Source organism: Taudactylus pleione, unplaced genomic scaffold (genome assembly GCF_031769625.1).
Source record: "Taudactylus pleione unplaced genomic scaffold, aTauple2 ptg000194l, whole genome shotgun sequence".
Lineage (NCBI taxonomy): Eukaryota > Metazoa > Chordata > Amphibia > Anura > Myobatrachidae > Taudactylus > Taudactylus pleione.
In genome coordinates, this window is record NW_028284596.1 from 307318 (window position 1) to 319945 (window position 12628).

The 12628-nt window shown below is 48.2% G+C and overlaps 1 protein-coding gene across 1 annotated transcript in view; it reads right to left on the reverse strand.

The window, feature by feature from the left end:
- Positions 1-12628, reverse strand: part of SLC9A5 (solute carrier family 9 member A5) — a 137782-nt gene that overhangs the window by 41500 nt on the left and 83654 nt on the right. The window contains exons 8-10 of the mRNA XM_088476767.1: positions 7657-7746; positions 7068-7138; positions 6176-6305 (exon numbers count right to left, since the gene is read on the reverse strand). Of these exons, the coding sequence (XP_088332893.1) occupies positions 6176-6305; positions 7068-7138; positions 7657-7746 (291 nt within the window). The remainder of the gene's footprint in view (positions 1-6175; positions 6306-7067; positions 7139-7656; positions 7747-12628) is intronic.

Sequence of the window (12628 nt, forward strand, 5' to 3'; positions counted from 1 at the left end):
AGAGTCCGATCCTGGTGGCTAGTGTACAATGCAGACCCTTAATCCTGGTGGCTAGTGTACAATGCAGAGCCCTATCCTGGTGGCTAGTGTACAATGCAGACCCCTCTCCTGGTGGCTAGTGTACAATGCAGAGCCCTATCTTGGTGGCTAGTGTACAATGCAGACCCCTATCCTGGTGGCTAGTGTACAATACAGACCCATATCCTGGTGGCTAGTGTACAATGCAGATCCCTATCCTGGTGGCTAGTGTACAATGCAGAGCCCTATCCTGGTGGCTAGTGTACAATGCAGAGCCCTATCCTGGTGGCTAGTGTACAATGCAGAGCCCTATCCTGGTGGCTAGTGTACAATGCAGACCCCTATCCTGGTGGCTAGTGTACAATGCAGACCCCTATCCTGGTGGCCAGTGTACAATGCAGAGCCCTATCCTGGTGGCAGGTGTACAGTGAAAGCCCTATCCTGGTGGTTAGTGTACTATGCAGAGCCCTATCCTGGTGGTTAGTGTACAATGCAGAACCCTATCCTGGTGGCTAGTGTACAATGCAGAACCCTATCCTGGTGGCTAGTGTACAATGCAGAACCCTATCCTGGTAGCTAGTGTACAATGCAGAGCCCTATCCTGGTGGCTAGCGTACAATGCAGACTATCCTGGTGGCTAGTGTACAATGCAGAGCCCTATCCTGGTGGCTAGTGTACAATGCGGACCCCTATCCGGGTGGCCAGGGAACAATGCAGACTCCTATCCGGGTGGCTAGTGTACAATGCAGAGCCCTATCCTGGTGGCTAGTGTACAATGCAGAGCCCTATCCTGGTGGCTAGTGGACAATGCAGAGCCCTATCCTGGTGGCTAGTGGACAATGCAGAGCCCTATCCTGGTGGCTAGTGGACAATGCAGACTATCCTGGTGGCTAGTGTAGAATGCAGAGCCCTATCCTGGTGGCTAGTGTACAATGCAGAGCCCTATCCTGGTGGCTAGTGTACAATGCAGAGCCCTATCCTTGTGGCTAGTGTACAATGCAGACCCCTATCCTGGTGGCTAGTGTACAATGCAGACCCCTATCCTGGTGGCTAGTGTACAATGCAGACCCTTAATCCTGGTGGCTAGTGTACAATGCAGACCCTTAATCTTTGTGGCTAGTGTACAATGCAGAGCCCTATCCTGGTGGCTAGTGTACAATACAGACCCATACCATGGTGGCTAGTGTACAATGCAGGCTATCCTGGTGGCTAGTGTACAATGCAGAGCCCTATCCTGGTGGCTAGTGTACAATGCAGAGCCCTATCCTGGTGGCTAGTGTACAATGCAGAGCCCTATCCTGGTGGCTAGTGTACAATGCAGACCCCTATCCTGGTGGCTAGTGTACAATGCAGACCCCTATCCTGGTGGCCAGTGTACAATGCAGAGCCCTATCCTGGTGGCAGGTGTACAGTGAAAGCCCTATCCTGGTGGTTAGTGTACTATGCAGAGCCCTATCCTGGTGGTTAGTGTACAATGCAGAACCCTATCCTGGTGGCTAGTGTACAATGCAGAACCCTATCCTGGTGGCTAGTGTACAATGCAGAACCCTATCCTGGTAGCTAGTGTACAATGCAGAGCCCTATCCTGGTGGCTAGCGTACAATGCAGACTATCCTGGTGGCTAGTGTACAATGCAGAGCCCTATCCTGGTGGCTAGTGTACAATGCGGACCCCTATCCGGGTGGCCAGGGAACAATGCAGACTCCTATCCGGGTGGCTAGTGTACAATGCAGAGCCCTATCCTGGTGGCTAGTGTACAATGCAGAGCCCTATCCTGGTGGCTAGTGGACAATGCAGAGCCCTATCCTGGTGGCTAGTGGACAATGCAGAGCCCTATCCTGGTGGCTAGTGGACAATGCAGACTATCCTGGTGGCTAGTGGACAATGCAGACTATCCTGGTGGCTAGTGTAGAATGCAGAGCCCTATCCTGGTGGCTAGTGTACAATGCAGCGCCCTATCCTGGTGGCTAGTGTACAATGCAGAGCCCTATCCTTGTGGCTAGTGTACAATGCAGACCCCTATCCTGGTGGCTAGTGTACAATGCAGACCCCTATCCTGGTGGCTAGTGTACAATGCAGACCCTTAATCCTGGTGGCTAGTGTACAATGCAGACCCTTAATCTTTGTGGCTAGTGTACAATGCAGAGCCCTATCCTGGTGGCTAGTGTACAATACAGACCCATACCATGGTGGCTAGTGTACAATGCAGGCTATCCTGGTGGCTAGTGTACAATGCAGAGCCCTATCCTGGTGGCTAGTGTACAATGCAGAGCCCTATCCTGGTGGCTAGTGTACAATGCAGACCCCTATCCTGGTGGCTAGTGTACAATGCAGACCCCTATCCTGGTGGCCAGTGTACAATGCACAGCCCTATCCTGGTGGCAGGTGTACAGTGAAAGCCCTATCCTGGTGGTTAGTGTACTATGCAGAGCCATATCCTGGTGGTTAGTGTACAATGCAGAACCCTATCCTGGTGGCTAGTGTACAATGCAGAACCCTATCCTGGTGGCTAGTGTACAATGCAGAACCCTATCCTGGGAGCTAGTGTACAATGCAGAGCCCTATCCTGGTGGCTAGCGTACAATGCAGACTATCCTGGTGGCTAGTGTACAATGCAGAGCCCTAACCTGGTGGCTAGTGTACAATGCGGACCCCTATCCGGGTGGCCAGGGAATAATGCAGACTCCTATCCGGGTGGCTAGTGTACAATGCAGAGCCCTATCCTGGTGGCTAGTGTACAATGCAGAGCCCTATCCTGGTGGCTAGTGGACAATGCAGAGCCCTATCCTGGTGGCTAGTGGACAATGCAGAGCCCTATCCTGGTGGCTAGTGGACAATGCAGAGCCCTATCCTGGTGGCTAGTGGACAATGCAGAGCCCTATCCTGGTGGCTAGTGGACAATGCAGACTATCCTGGTGGCTAGTGTAGAATGCAGAGCCCTATCCTGGTGGCTAGTGTACAATGCAGAGCCCTATCCTGGTGGCTAGTGTACAATGCAGACTATCCTGGTGGCTAGTGTACAATGCAGAGCCCTATCCTGGTGGCTAGTGTACAATGCAGAGCCCTATCCTGGTGGCTAGTGTACAATGCAGACCCTTAATCCTGGTGGCTAGTGTACAATGCAGAGCCCTATCCTTGTGGCTAGTGTACAATGCAGACCCCTATCCTGGTGGCTAGTGTACAATGCAGAGCCCTATCCTGGTGGCTAGTGTACAATGCAGACCCCTATCCTGGTGGCTAGTGTACAATGCAGACCCTTAATCCTGGTGGCTAGTGTACAATGCAGACCCTTAATCCTGGTGGCTAGTGTACAATGCAGACCCTTAATCTTTGTGGCTAGTGTACAATGCAGAGCCCTATCCTGGTGGCTAGTGTACAATACAGACCCATACCATGGTGGCTAGTGTACAATGCAGGCTATCCTGGTGGCTAGTGTACAATGCAGAGCCCTATCCTGGTGGCTAGTGTACAATGCAGAGCCCTATCCTGGTGGCTAGTGTACAATGCAGAGCCCTATCCTGGTGGCTAGTGTACAATGCAGACCCCTATCCTGGTAGCCAGTGTACAATGCAGAGCCCTATCCTGGTGGCAGGTGTACAGTGAAAGCCCTATCCTGGTGGTTAGTGTACTATGCAGAGCCATATCCTGGTGGTTAGTGTACAATGCAGAACCCTATCCTGGTGGCTAGTGTACAATGCAGAACCCTATCCTGGTGGCTAGAGTACAATGCAGAACCCTATCCTGGGAGCTAGTGTACAATACAGACCCATACCATGGTGGCTAGTGTACAATGCAGGCTATCCTGGTGGCTAGTGTACAATGCAGAGCCCTATACTGGTGGCTAGTGTACAATGCAGACCCATATCCTGGTGGCTAGTGTACAATGCAGACCCCTATCCTGGTGGCCAGGGAACAATGCGGACTCCTATCCTGGTGGCTAGTGTACAGTGAAGAGCCCTATCCTGGTGGTTAGTGTACTATGCAGAGCCCTATCCTGGTGGCTAGTGTACAATGCAGAGCCCTATCCTGGTGGCTAGTGTACAATGCAGACCCCTATCCTGGTAGCTAGTGTACAATGAGAGCCCTATCCTGGTGGCTAGCGTACAATGCAGACTATCCTGGTGGCTAGTGTACAATGCAGAGCCCTATCCTGGTGGCTAGTGTACAATGCGGACCCCTATCCGGGTGGCCAGGGAACAATACAGACTCCTATCCTGGTGGCTAGTGGACAATGCAGAGCCCTATCCTGGTGGCTAGTGGACAATGCAGAGCCCTATCCTGGTGGCTAGTGTACAATGCAGACTATCCTGGTGGCTAGTGTACAATGCAGGCTATCCTGGTGGCTAGTGTACAATGCAGACCCCTATCCTGGTGGCCAGGGAACAATGCAGACTCCTATCCTGGTGGCTAGTGTACAGTGAAGAGCCCTATCCTGGTGGTTAGTGTACTATGCAGAGCCCTATCCTGGTGGCTAGTGTACAATGCAGAGCCCTATCCTGGTGGCTAGTGTACAATGCAGACCCCTATCCTGGTAGCTAGTGTACAATGAGAGCCCTATCCTGGTGGCTAGCGTACAATGCAGAGCCCTATCCTGGTGGCTAATGTACAATGCAGACCCCTATCCTGGTGGCCAGGGAACAATGCAGACCCCTATCCTGGTGGCAAGGGTACAATGCAGAGCCCTATCCTGGTGGCAAGGGAACAATGCAGAGCCCTATCCTGGTGGCCAGTGTACAATGCAGAGCCCTATCCTGGTGGCTAGTGTACAGTGAAGAGCCCTATCTTGGTGGCTAGTGTACAATGCAGACCCCTATCCTGGTGGCTAGTGTACAATGCAGACCCCTATCCTGGTGGCTAGTGTACAATGCAGACCCCTATCCTGGTGGCTAGTGTACTATGCAGAGCCCTATCCTGGTGGCCAGTGTACAATGCAGAGCCCTATCCTGGTGGCTAGTGTACAGTGAAGAGCCCTATCTTGGTGGCTAGTGTACAATGCAGACCCCTATCCTGGTGGCTAGTGTACAATGCAGACCCCTATCCTGGTGGCTAGTGTACAATGCAGACCCCTATCCTGGTGGCTAGTGTACTATGCAGAGCCCTATCCTGGTGGCTAGTGTACAATGCAGACCCCTATCCTGGTGGCAAGGGAACAATGCAGACCCCTATCCTGGTGCCTAGTGTACAATGCAGAACCCTATCCTGGTGGCTAGTGTACAATGCAGACCCCTATCCTGGTGGCTAGTGTACAATGCAGAGCCCTATCCTGGTGGCCAGGGAACAATGCAGACCACTTACCTCATAGCTATGGTACAGTGCAGACCCCTATAATTGTGGCTAGGCTACAAGGCAGATCCCTTTCTCGGTGGCCTGTGGGCCTGATTGACTAAGGATCGCTATTCTGCTTATACGCACGCAGCGCAGCGGAAAATATCAGCGCTGCTATTTAAATATTTGCATGAACATTGCGATCGCATCCTGACATAAGGACGCCCACTTCCCCTTACTCACATCCATATACTAGGGGATCATAGCGTAACAATCGGTAACATCGGACCCATACGCACACTTGCACAATCCCTAACCTTACTCCCTTATTGCTACCAGCCGCGCACGCTATCAGTGCTTTGGCTGCTTCTAGCCACGCAGTGGCCAATTTATGCACGCCCCTGCAACGGCATTGACACGCGCTGGCACACCTGCTTTCGCCTGACCACCCCTATCCCCCTCGGCACCACCCACAAACGCCACTTCCTGTCAATTACTGTGCTCTGGGTCTGCGTAGCCTCTTCAATCGCAGTTCCGATTGCTTTTGCTAGTTCTCGCACTGCGATGCACATGCAGAGCACAAACATCGACCGATTGCGTGCGTATTAACAACTGTGTTTCTTGCTGAATCAGGCCCTGTGTACATGAGGACTACCCCCTGCTTTTGGTCCAAAATAAAAACTGCAGCGCTACATTTTGGGAGCTAGTGTACAATAAGATGTCTCATGTCCAGAACAATGGATTGACAGGTACTGTACTGTACATCACTGACCTGTACACGATTACAGCAGACACATGACCCACATGTAATGCCCCTTATAACAGACACCTGTATGCAGCGCATTGGACTGTACATTGGCGTGGCTGACAATAGATCGTGTTCAGTCAATACCTGGTCTGCCAGACTTAGAGCGTCGCGGATGTTCAGTTTGTAGCAAACTTCCCATATTTCATCTTTGATTCGATAAGCAGATTTCCTCATCAGCCATTGGCTCAGATACTTCTTATCAAACTGCTCCCACCTATCAGAATGAAAGGCCAAAGGGTTTTGTTGAGTAACTTCTTGTGCACTTCTTTTGGCTTCATAGTCTTTAGTATTTTAAGTAGTATTTTGAACACATCATTTACCGGTCACTAGCTATTGTTCCCAGTGTTGCTGCTGGGAGGGGGGGGCACACTGGGTTGGGACCTTCCCGATCCATAGCCTTCTCCAGAAGGGGTGGGAGGGGAAGGGAGAACAGTGTCTGTGTCTGTCAGGCAGCCAGTGAGAGCAGTGAGCGGAGGGTGAGGCCCCTCCAGCTCCTTCTGTACAGATGCTAGACTAACACATTAGCTGGTTGTGTAACAGATATAATTTGTGATGTCTTATTAGCATGTCGCACATATTTTAATTAATTTTTTTACTTTTATTACAAATTATATACATCCCTAAAGCATGGCTGATTTTAAAAACTTCCCTGGCAGCTAAGGAACGCAGAGACATAGTCTACACAAAAATGGTGGATCTACAAAAGACTTATCACTCCATCAGCTCAGAACAGCATCACCTGGGGTGTGAGGGGCCCACTGGGGAAAAGCAGGGGCCCACAAACAAATGTTATCAGCACGCAGAGGGCGTGGTTTCAGAGTCAACTTGTCTGCCCTCTGACCTCAGTCTCTAGGAGATTTGCAATGTAGGAAGCGGGGTCCTCCGGGCTTTTAACCAGCATCTGAATGGCCGGGTCCGACACAGGCTCAGAACCCAACGCTAGCCACTGTAATCTCCAATTCCCAGCATTACTTACTTGTCTCTCCAATGGTGGTAGCCATGGTGGCCGATTATATCCTCTACAGCTGCCATAATATGGTCAAAGGCCTGGAGGAGAGAGACAATGTCACTATTAGCACATTTCAATGTCACATGAATTTGTTTAGTTAAAGGTCAAATATTTAAAGGGTTTCCCACCTTCAGGCGACTTCAATGTATTAACCTACACCAGTTCACCTACATTCATTGCTTTTATTTTTTTCCTACTTCCTATATATTCCCATTAAATGACTGGTCAGACGGGCAGAGCAGTTAGAACCAATAAGTAATCAATCATAGATAACCGGCTCTTTGGCTGCATTTGATGCAGTATTATCCAAATCTCTATTCACTATGAGCCAATACAGGATCTCTCATAGCACGCTCCAAAAATAACCCCACATTCCAAGTACCATGGTCATCACCTCCTCTCCACGCCCTGCTAACTATCCGCCACTAGTACCCCCCTTCCCCCCCACTGAACCACAGAGAATCAGCCCCTGGCTCTGTGGTCTGAGGATACCATGGATGATTTCCTGGGGATGGACGCTAGACAGCTGCTATGGGTGAAGGTCTCAGGGACTCACGTGCTCTTGTAATTCCTCATTTAAGGTTGGCTTGTGGTGGTCTTGTCTCTTCACTTTCAGCCACTTTACAAGAGGTTTGATAGTCAGACCCTGAAAGAGAAGGGAAGAGACTGGTGCCTTAGTGCCAATATTCCATTATCTGTATACATTCAGGACGCAGCCAGCCTGAGTACCAATCCAGTGCACCCGCTGGCGTTCTCCATCTCCCAAACACCCTGGATTTTCAAGTCCATTCCAGAACTTAAGGCGCACACTGGTAAAGCGCACTTGTCACCTAAACAGCTGAGGCAGCCATTTTGTGGGTTGAATCTATATCCTTAAGACTGCAGCGAATCGGTTCACTAGCAATAAATGACATCACTAAGGAAGGAGTGGTAGCCCCTCCCTAATGCCTGTGGCATTCTATGGTACTCCTTTACATACACAGTCAATGCAATAACATAGATGTCACAACACCATAAGCCTAAAAACAAATAAAGAAGACATGAAGAGGAACTGGTGTTCCAAGAGGCAATCACACACCAATGCGTGGGGTCTACAGAAAGAAAGTAGCGAGGGAGCGTCACCTGGGGTATGCAAATAGCTGAATTAAAGCAAAAAGTGCATTATAACAGCTGCTTTCTTATTGAACATAACATTAAGTCTAAAAAAAAACAAAAAAAGGAATAATAAATAATGCAATATAGTAAAATGATCTTAAAATGACAGGCAGCTTGTTACATATAATCAAATAACCCTTTTCTTTAGACCATCTGTAAATTCCTTTCCCTCTTGGGACGGTCTTTATACAGGCCATTGATTGCTAAGGAAATTCTCATTATTTCCCAATGTCCAAACACTAAAGGAAGTGAATGATAAATAGTTATGTGACAGCCATTGTTACTCCCAATAGACGCAACGGCCCTGGCCGGTAAACAGGTTAGTGACGGTGAGACGAGACCTTACAGACATAGGGGTCAGGTACCGCAGGGAATTAGGGGTAAATGTTAAATAATAATGTTAAGCAAGCAGGATCAGGTATAAAAGGAGGCTTTCTCATAGCGAAACAAAGAGATTATCTGTGATTCTTTGTGTCAAGTCATCAAAGGGTTCCAGCTGGCTGAAAACAATGACTGCAGCTTAATTATGGGTCTCCGCTTCACATTAGTAATAAATAAATAAATAATGTTTTATAAATGTTAAGCGACGTAATACCATTGTTATACTAAAGGAAAACTTTTTGCAAAAAAAAAAAGGTTTTGGATGGAGTTCAGTGTACAGAACTTTGCAGGGTTCTCGGTTGGGCTGTGGTCCCCCCCAATGGCTGCAGCAGTCCCTCTTGTACTACTCTCTCCTGCAACAGCTTAGGGATCGGTATGATTTACCGCCCGGCATGGCCGGCGGTTCAAATCCCGACAGTGACAGCCCGTCAGAGGTGGAAATCCTGATCGTCTATTAAGGTAAGTATGAAACCCTAATTCCCCCCCTAACCCTCCCTTAGGGGTGCCTAACCCTAACCTCCCAAAGTGCCTAACCCTAACCCCCCCTTCCCCGCCGCCTAAACCTAAGTCCCCCGAGGGGGTGTCTCACCCTAACCTCCCCTTCCCCTAGCCTAACCCTAACCTCCCGGGGGGGGGTGCCTAACCCTAAGTCCCCCCCCCCCCCCGGGAGCCCTAAACCTAACCATCTCCCCCTGCAGCTGTCAGTGTCCGGCGCCCGGATTACCTTCGATCGGTAAGCCGGGTGTCGGGCTCCCAGGCTAGGTCTAATGACAGACGTCGGGATTTCGACGCCTGTCATTAGACACTTGCCGGGATTAGACAGTCGGGACTACGTCCGTCGGCTTCCCGCTTAAAGGGCTGAGTAGGAGTTGTATGTGGCTGGTCCACTGGGAAGGTCATCAACTCCCATTTGGCCCAATTTATACAGCTTAAGCGTAGAAGGGGGGAGAGCCGATCATCCTCAAATCGTTCTAGCCATGTGAGATCATGGCGCATACGATGGACGGCGCATCCACAGAATGTATTTTTATTATTATTAATTCTTTCAACTCCACCACAAACTCCTTAACTTTAGGGTGGTGCTAACTCCAGCCCTTAAGAGACATCAACAGGTCATGAATAAATCACTGCAAAGAGGGGCTGGTAAGTGGGTGCACCCCTTATTGATCATACAGCGTGCTCGCACATAGAGTGTCCCACATATAATTATACCATTATACCAGTGCTGCCCACATTGGCGAATGCCAGGTCAATGCCCAAAGGCAACAAATGAAAGATCTGCACAGAATAAGTGATATATTTCCAATCCCTATTATTAATGAGCATATATTTCTCAAATTGTTCAATATATGTTTATAATCTCTCTATATATTCGGGATACGGTGCCACCAAACTCAAACTATTACAGAGGACAAAAAAAGAAGAAAAGATGAGTTGTTCTGGTGCACTCTAGGGAATAAATTCACCGTAATAATAATATGGTCATTCTGAATTATCCTATATAATAAAATATAACTTTTAATGATAATATTCTAAAAAATTACTTGAAATGGATAGATAGGCGAAATATTAAAAAAGATATAAGAGTGAATCAAGTATAGAAAAGTGAAATTAAAATATGATTACTGTAACCAAGTGTGTGTGTGTATGTATATTCATTCATCAAAACCTGTTATTGGTTATACATATGATTAAATTGAAAAAGAAAAGGAAAAGCCTATGAATTGTATATTATATTGGTATATGATTGGGTAGATATCGGAGTTATTGCATCATATGATGTCTACAGGACTATTTAGAATATAGATCCCTATGCTCTAAGGCCCTGATTCAGAGCCGGACGCTCTGACCAGAGCGCTCGCTCTGAATCAGGGCCCACCTCCATTAGAATGGAGCGTCCTCCTGGACGCTCTTATAGCTGTGGGTCACCACCCACAGCATATACGAGCGTCCAACAAGATGGTCGCGATGGTCTTGACCATCGGACTTGCGAGTGAAACCCTGTGGTCGGGTTTCTCAACCGCAAGGCCAGGAGTGATTTTGGCTCTATCAGAGCCAAAATCACTCCCACTGACATCACTAGTGATGTCAGTGGGGCCGGCTTCAGACGGTAGGCGTTCCCATAGGAACGCCTCCGTCTGGCAGGCACGCCCCCGGCACACCCACCAAAGGGGGCGTGCTGTCAATCAACATCGACAGGACGCCCCCTTTGGTGAGAGACCCGGAGCGATGGAAAGTCATTCGCTCGCCGGGTCTCGCGCAGGCGCAGTGGGGACCATCGACCCACTTGCGAGCGTACTGCCGCTCGCGAGTGGGTCTGAATGACCCCCTAACTGAATATATGCTACTTCTAACACGACTGTACTAAGTAATATATCAGCATCTCAGATAGATACATAAGCTGGAATATCGATACTGCCTGTCTGTTACCATCAATATGATAATGTTACAACTAAAGTAACAATTGATATTGTAACTTTGTTGAATACTTGAATATTCAATACTGCTGCTGATTTTACCGGTGACTGATTATGACATTTATACTTGTGTTATAATACCAGATAATGTTTTTCTATAATTAAGCTCTCTAGTAGCTGATTCTATTGAATCTACACTATAGTCATATAGGTATCGAATACTAAGGAATATACTATGCTAAGGGTTAATATTTTGTATTTTGAGTTGTTGCCTTTTGGATTACACTGACATCATATGATGCAATAACTCCGATATCTACCCAATCATATACCAATATAATATACAATTCATAGGCTTTTCCTTTTCTTTTTCAATTTAATCATATGTATAACCAATAACAGGTTTTGATGAATGAATATACACACACACACTTGGTTACAGTAATCATATTTTAATTTCACTTTTCTATACTTGATTCACTCTTATATCTTTTTTAATATTTCGCCTATCTATTCATTTCAAGTAATTTTTTAGAATATTATCATTAAAAGTTATATTTTATTATATAGGATAATTCAGAATGACCATATTATTATTACGGTGAATTTATTCCCTAGAGTGCACCAGAACAACTCATCTTTTCTTCTTTTTTTGTCCTTTGTCCCAAAGGCGCCTGTTAACATACTGGCAATTCTACTCGATTTTGCAAACGCCGCCCGCTCCAGTCACTGTGTTATCACTAAACAGAATGTTGCAGAGATGAACGCAGATCATCCGTAAAAACAACGGCATTGCGTGCACGGAACTAAATGCAGGTATTCGCCCATATGCAGAACTGTACACATCCCTATGCTTCGCCCGTATGCAAAACCGTACACATCCCTATGCTTCGCCCGTATGCAGAACTGTACGCATCTCTATTCTTCGCCCGTATGCAGAACTGTACGCATCCCTATGCTTCGCCCGTATGCAGAACTGTACACATCCCTATGCTTCGCCCGTATGCAGAACTGTACACATCCCTATGCTTCGCCCGTATGCAAAACTGTACGCATCCCTATGCTTCGCCCGTATGCAGAACTGTACGCATCCCTATGCTTCGCCCGTATGCAGAACTGTACGCATCCCTATGCTTCGCCAGTATGCAGAACCGTACGCATCCCTATGCTTCGCCAGTATGCAGAACTGTAAGCATCCCTATGCTTCGCCCGTATGCAGAACTGTACGCATCCCTATGCTTCGCCCGTATGCAGAACTGTACGCATCCCTATGCTTCGCCCGTATGCAGAACCGTACGCATCCCTATGCTTCGCCCGTATGCAGAACCGTACGCATCCCTATGCTTCGCCCGTATGCAGAACCGTACGCATCCCTATGCTTCGCCCGTATGCAGAACTGTACGCATCCCTATGCTTCGCCCGTATGCAGAACTGTACGCATCCCTATGCTTCGCCCGTATGCAGAACTGTACGCATCCCTATGCTTCGCCAGTATGCAGAACTGTACGCATCCCTATGCTTCGCCCGTATGCAGAACTGTACGCATCCCTATGCTTCGCCCTATCCCTGGTGAAT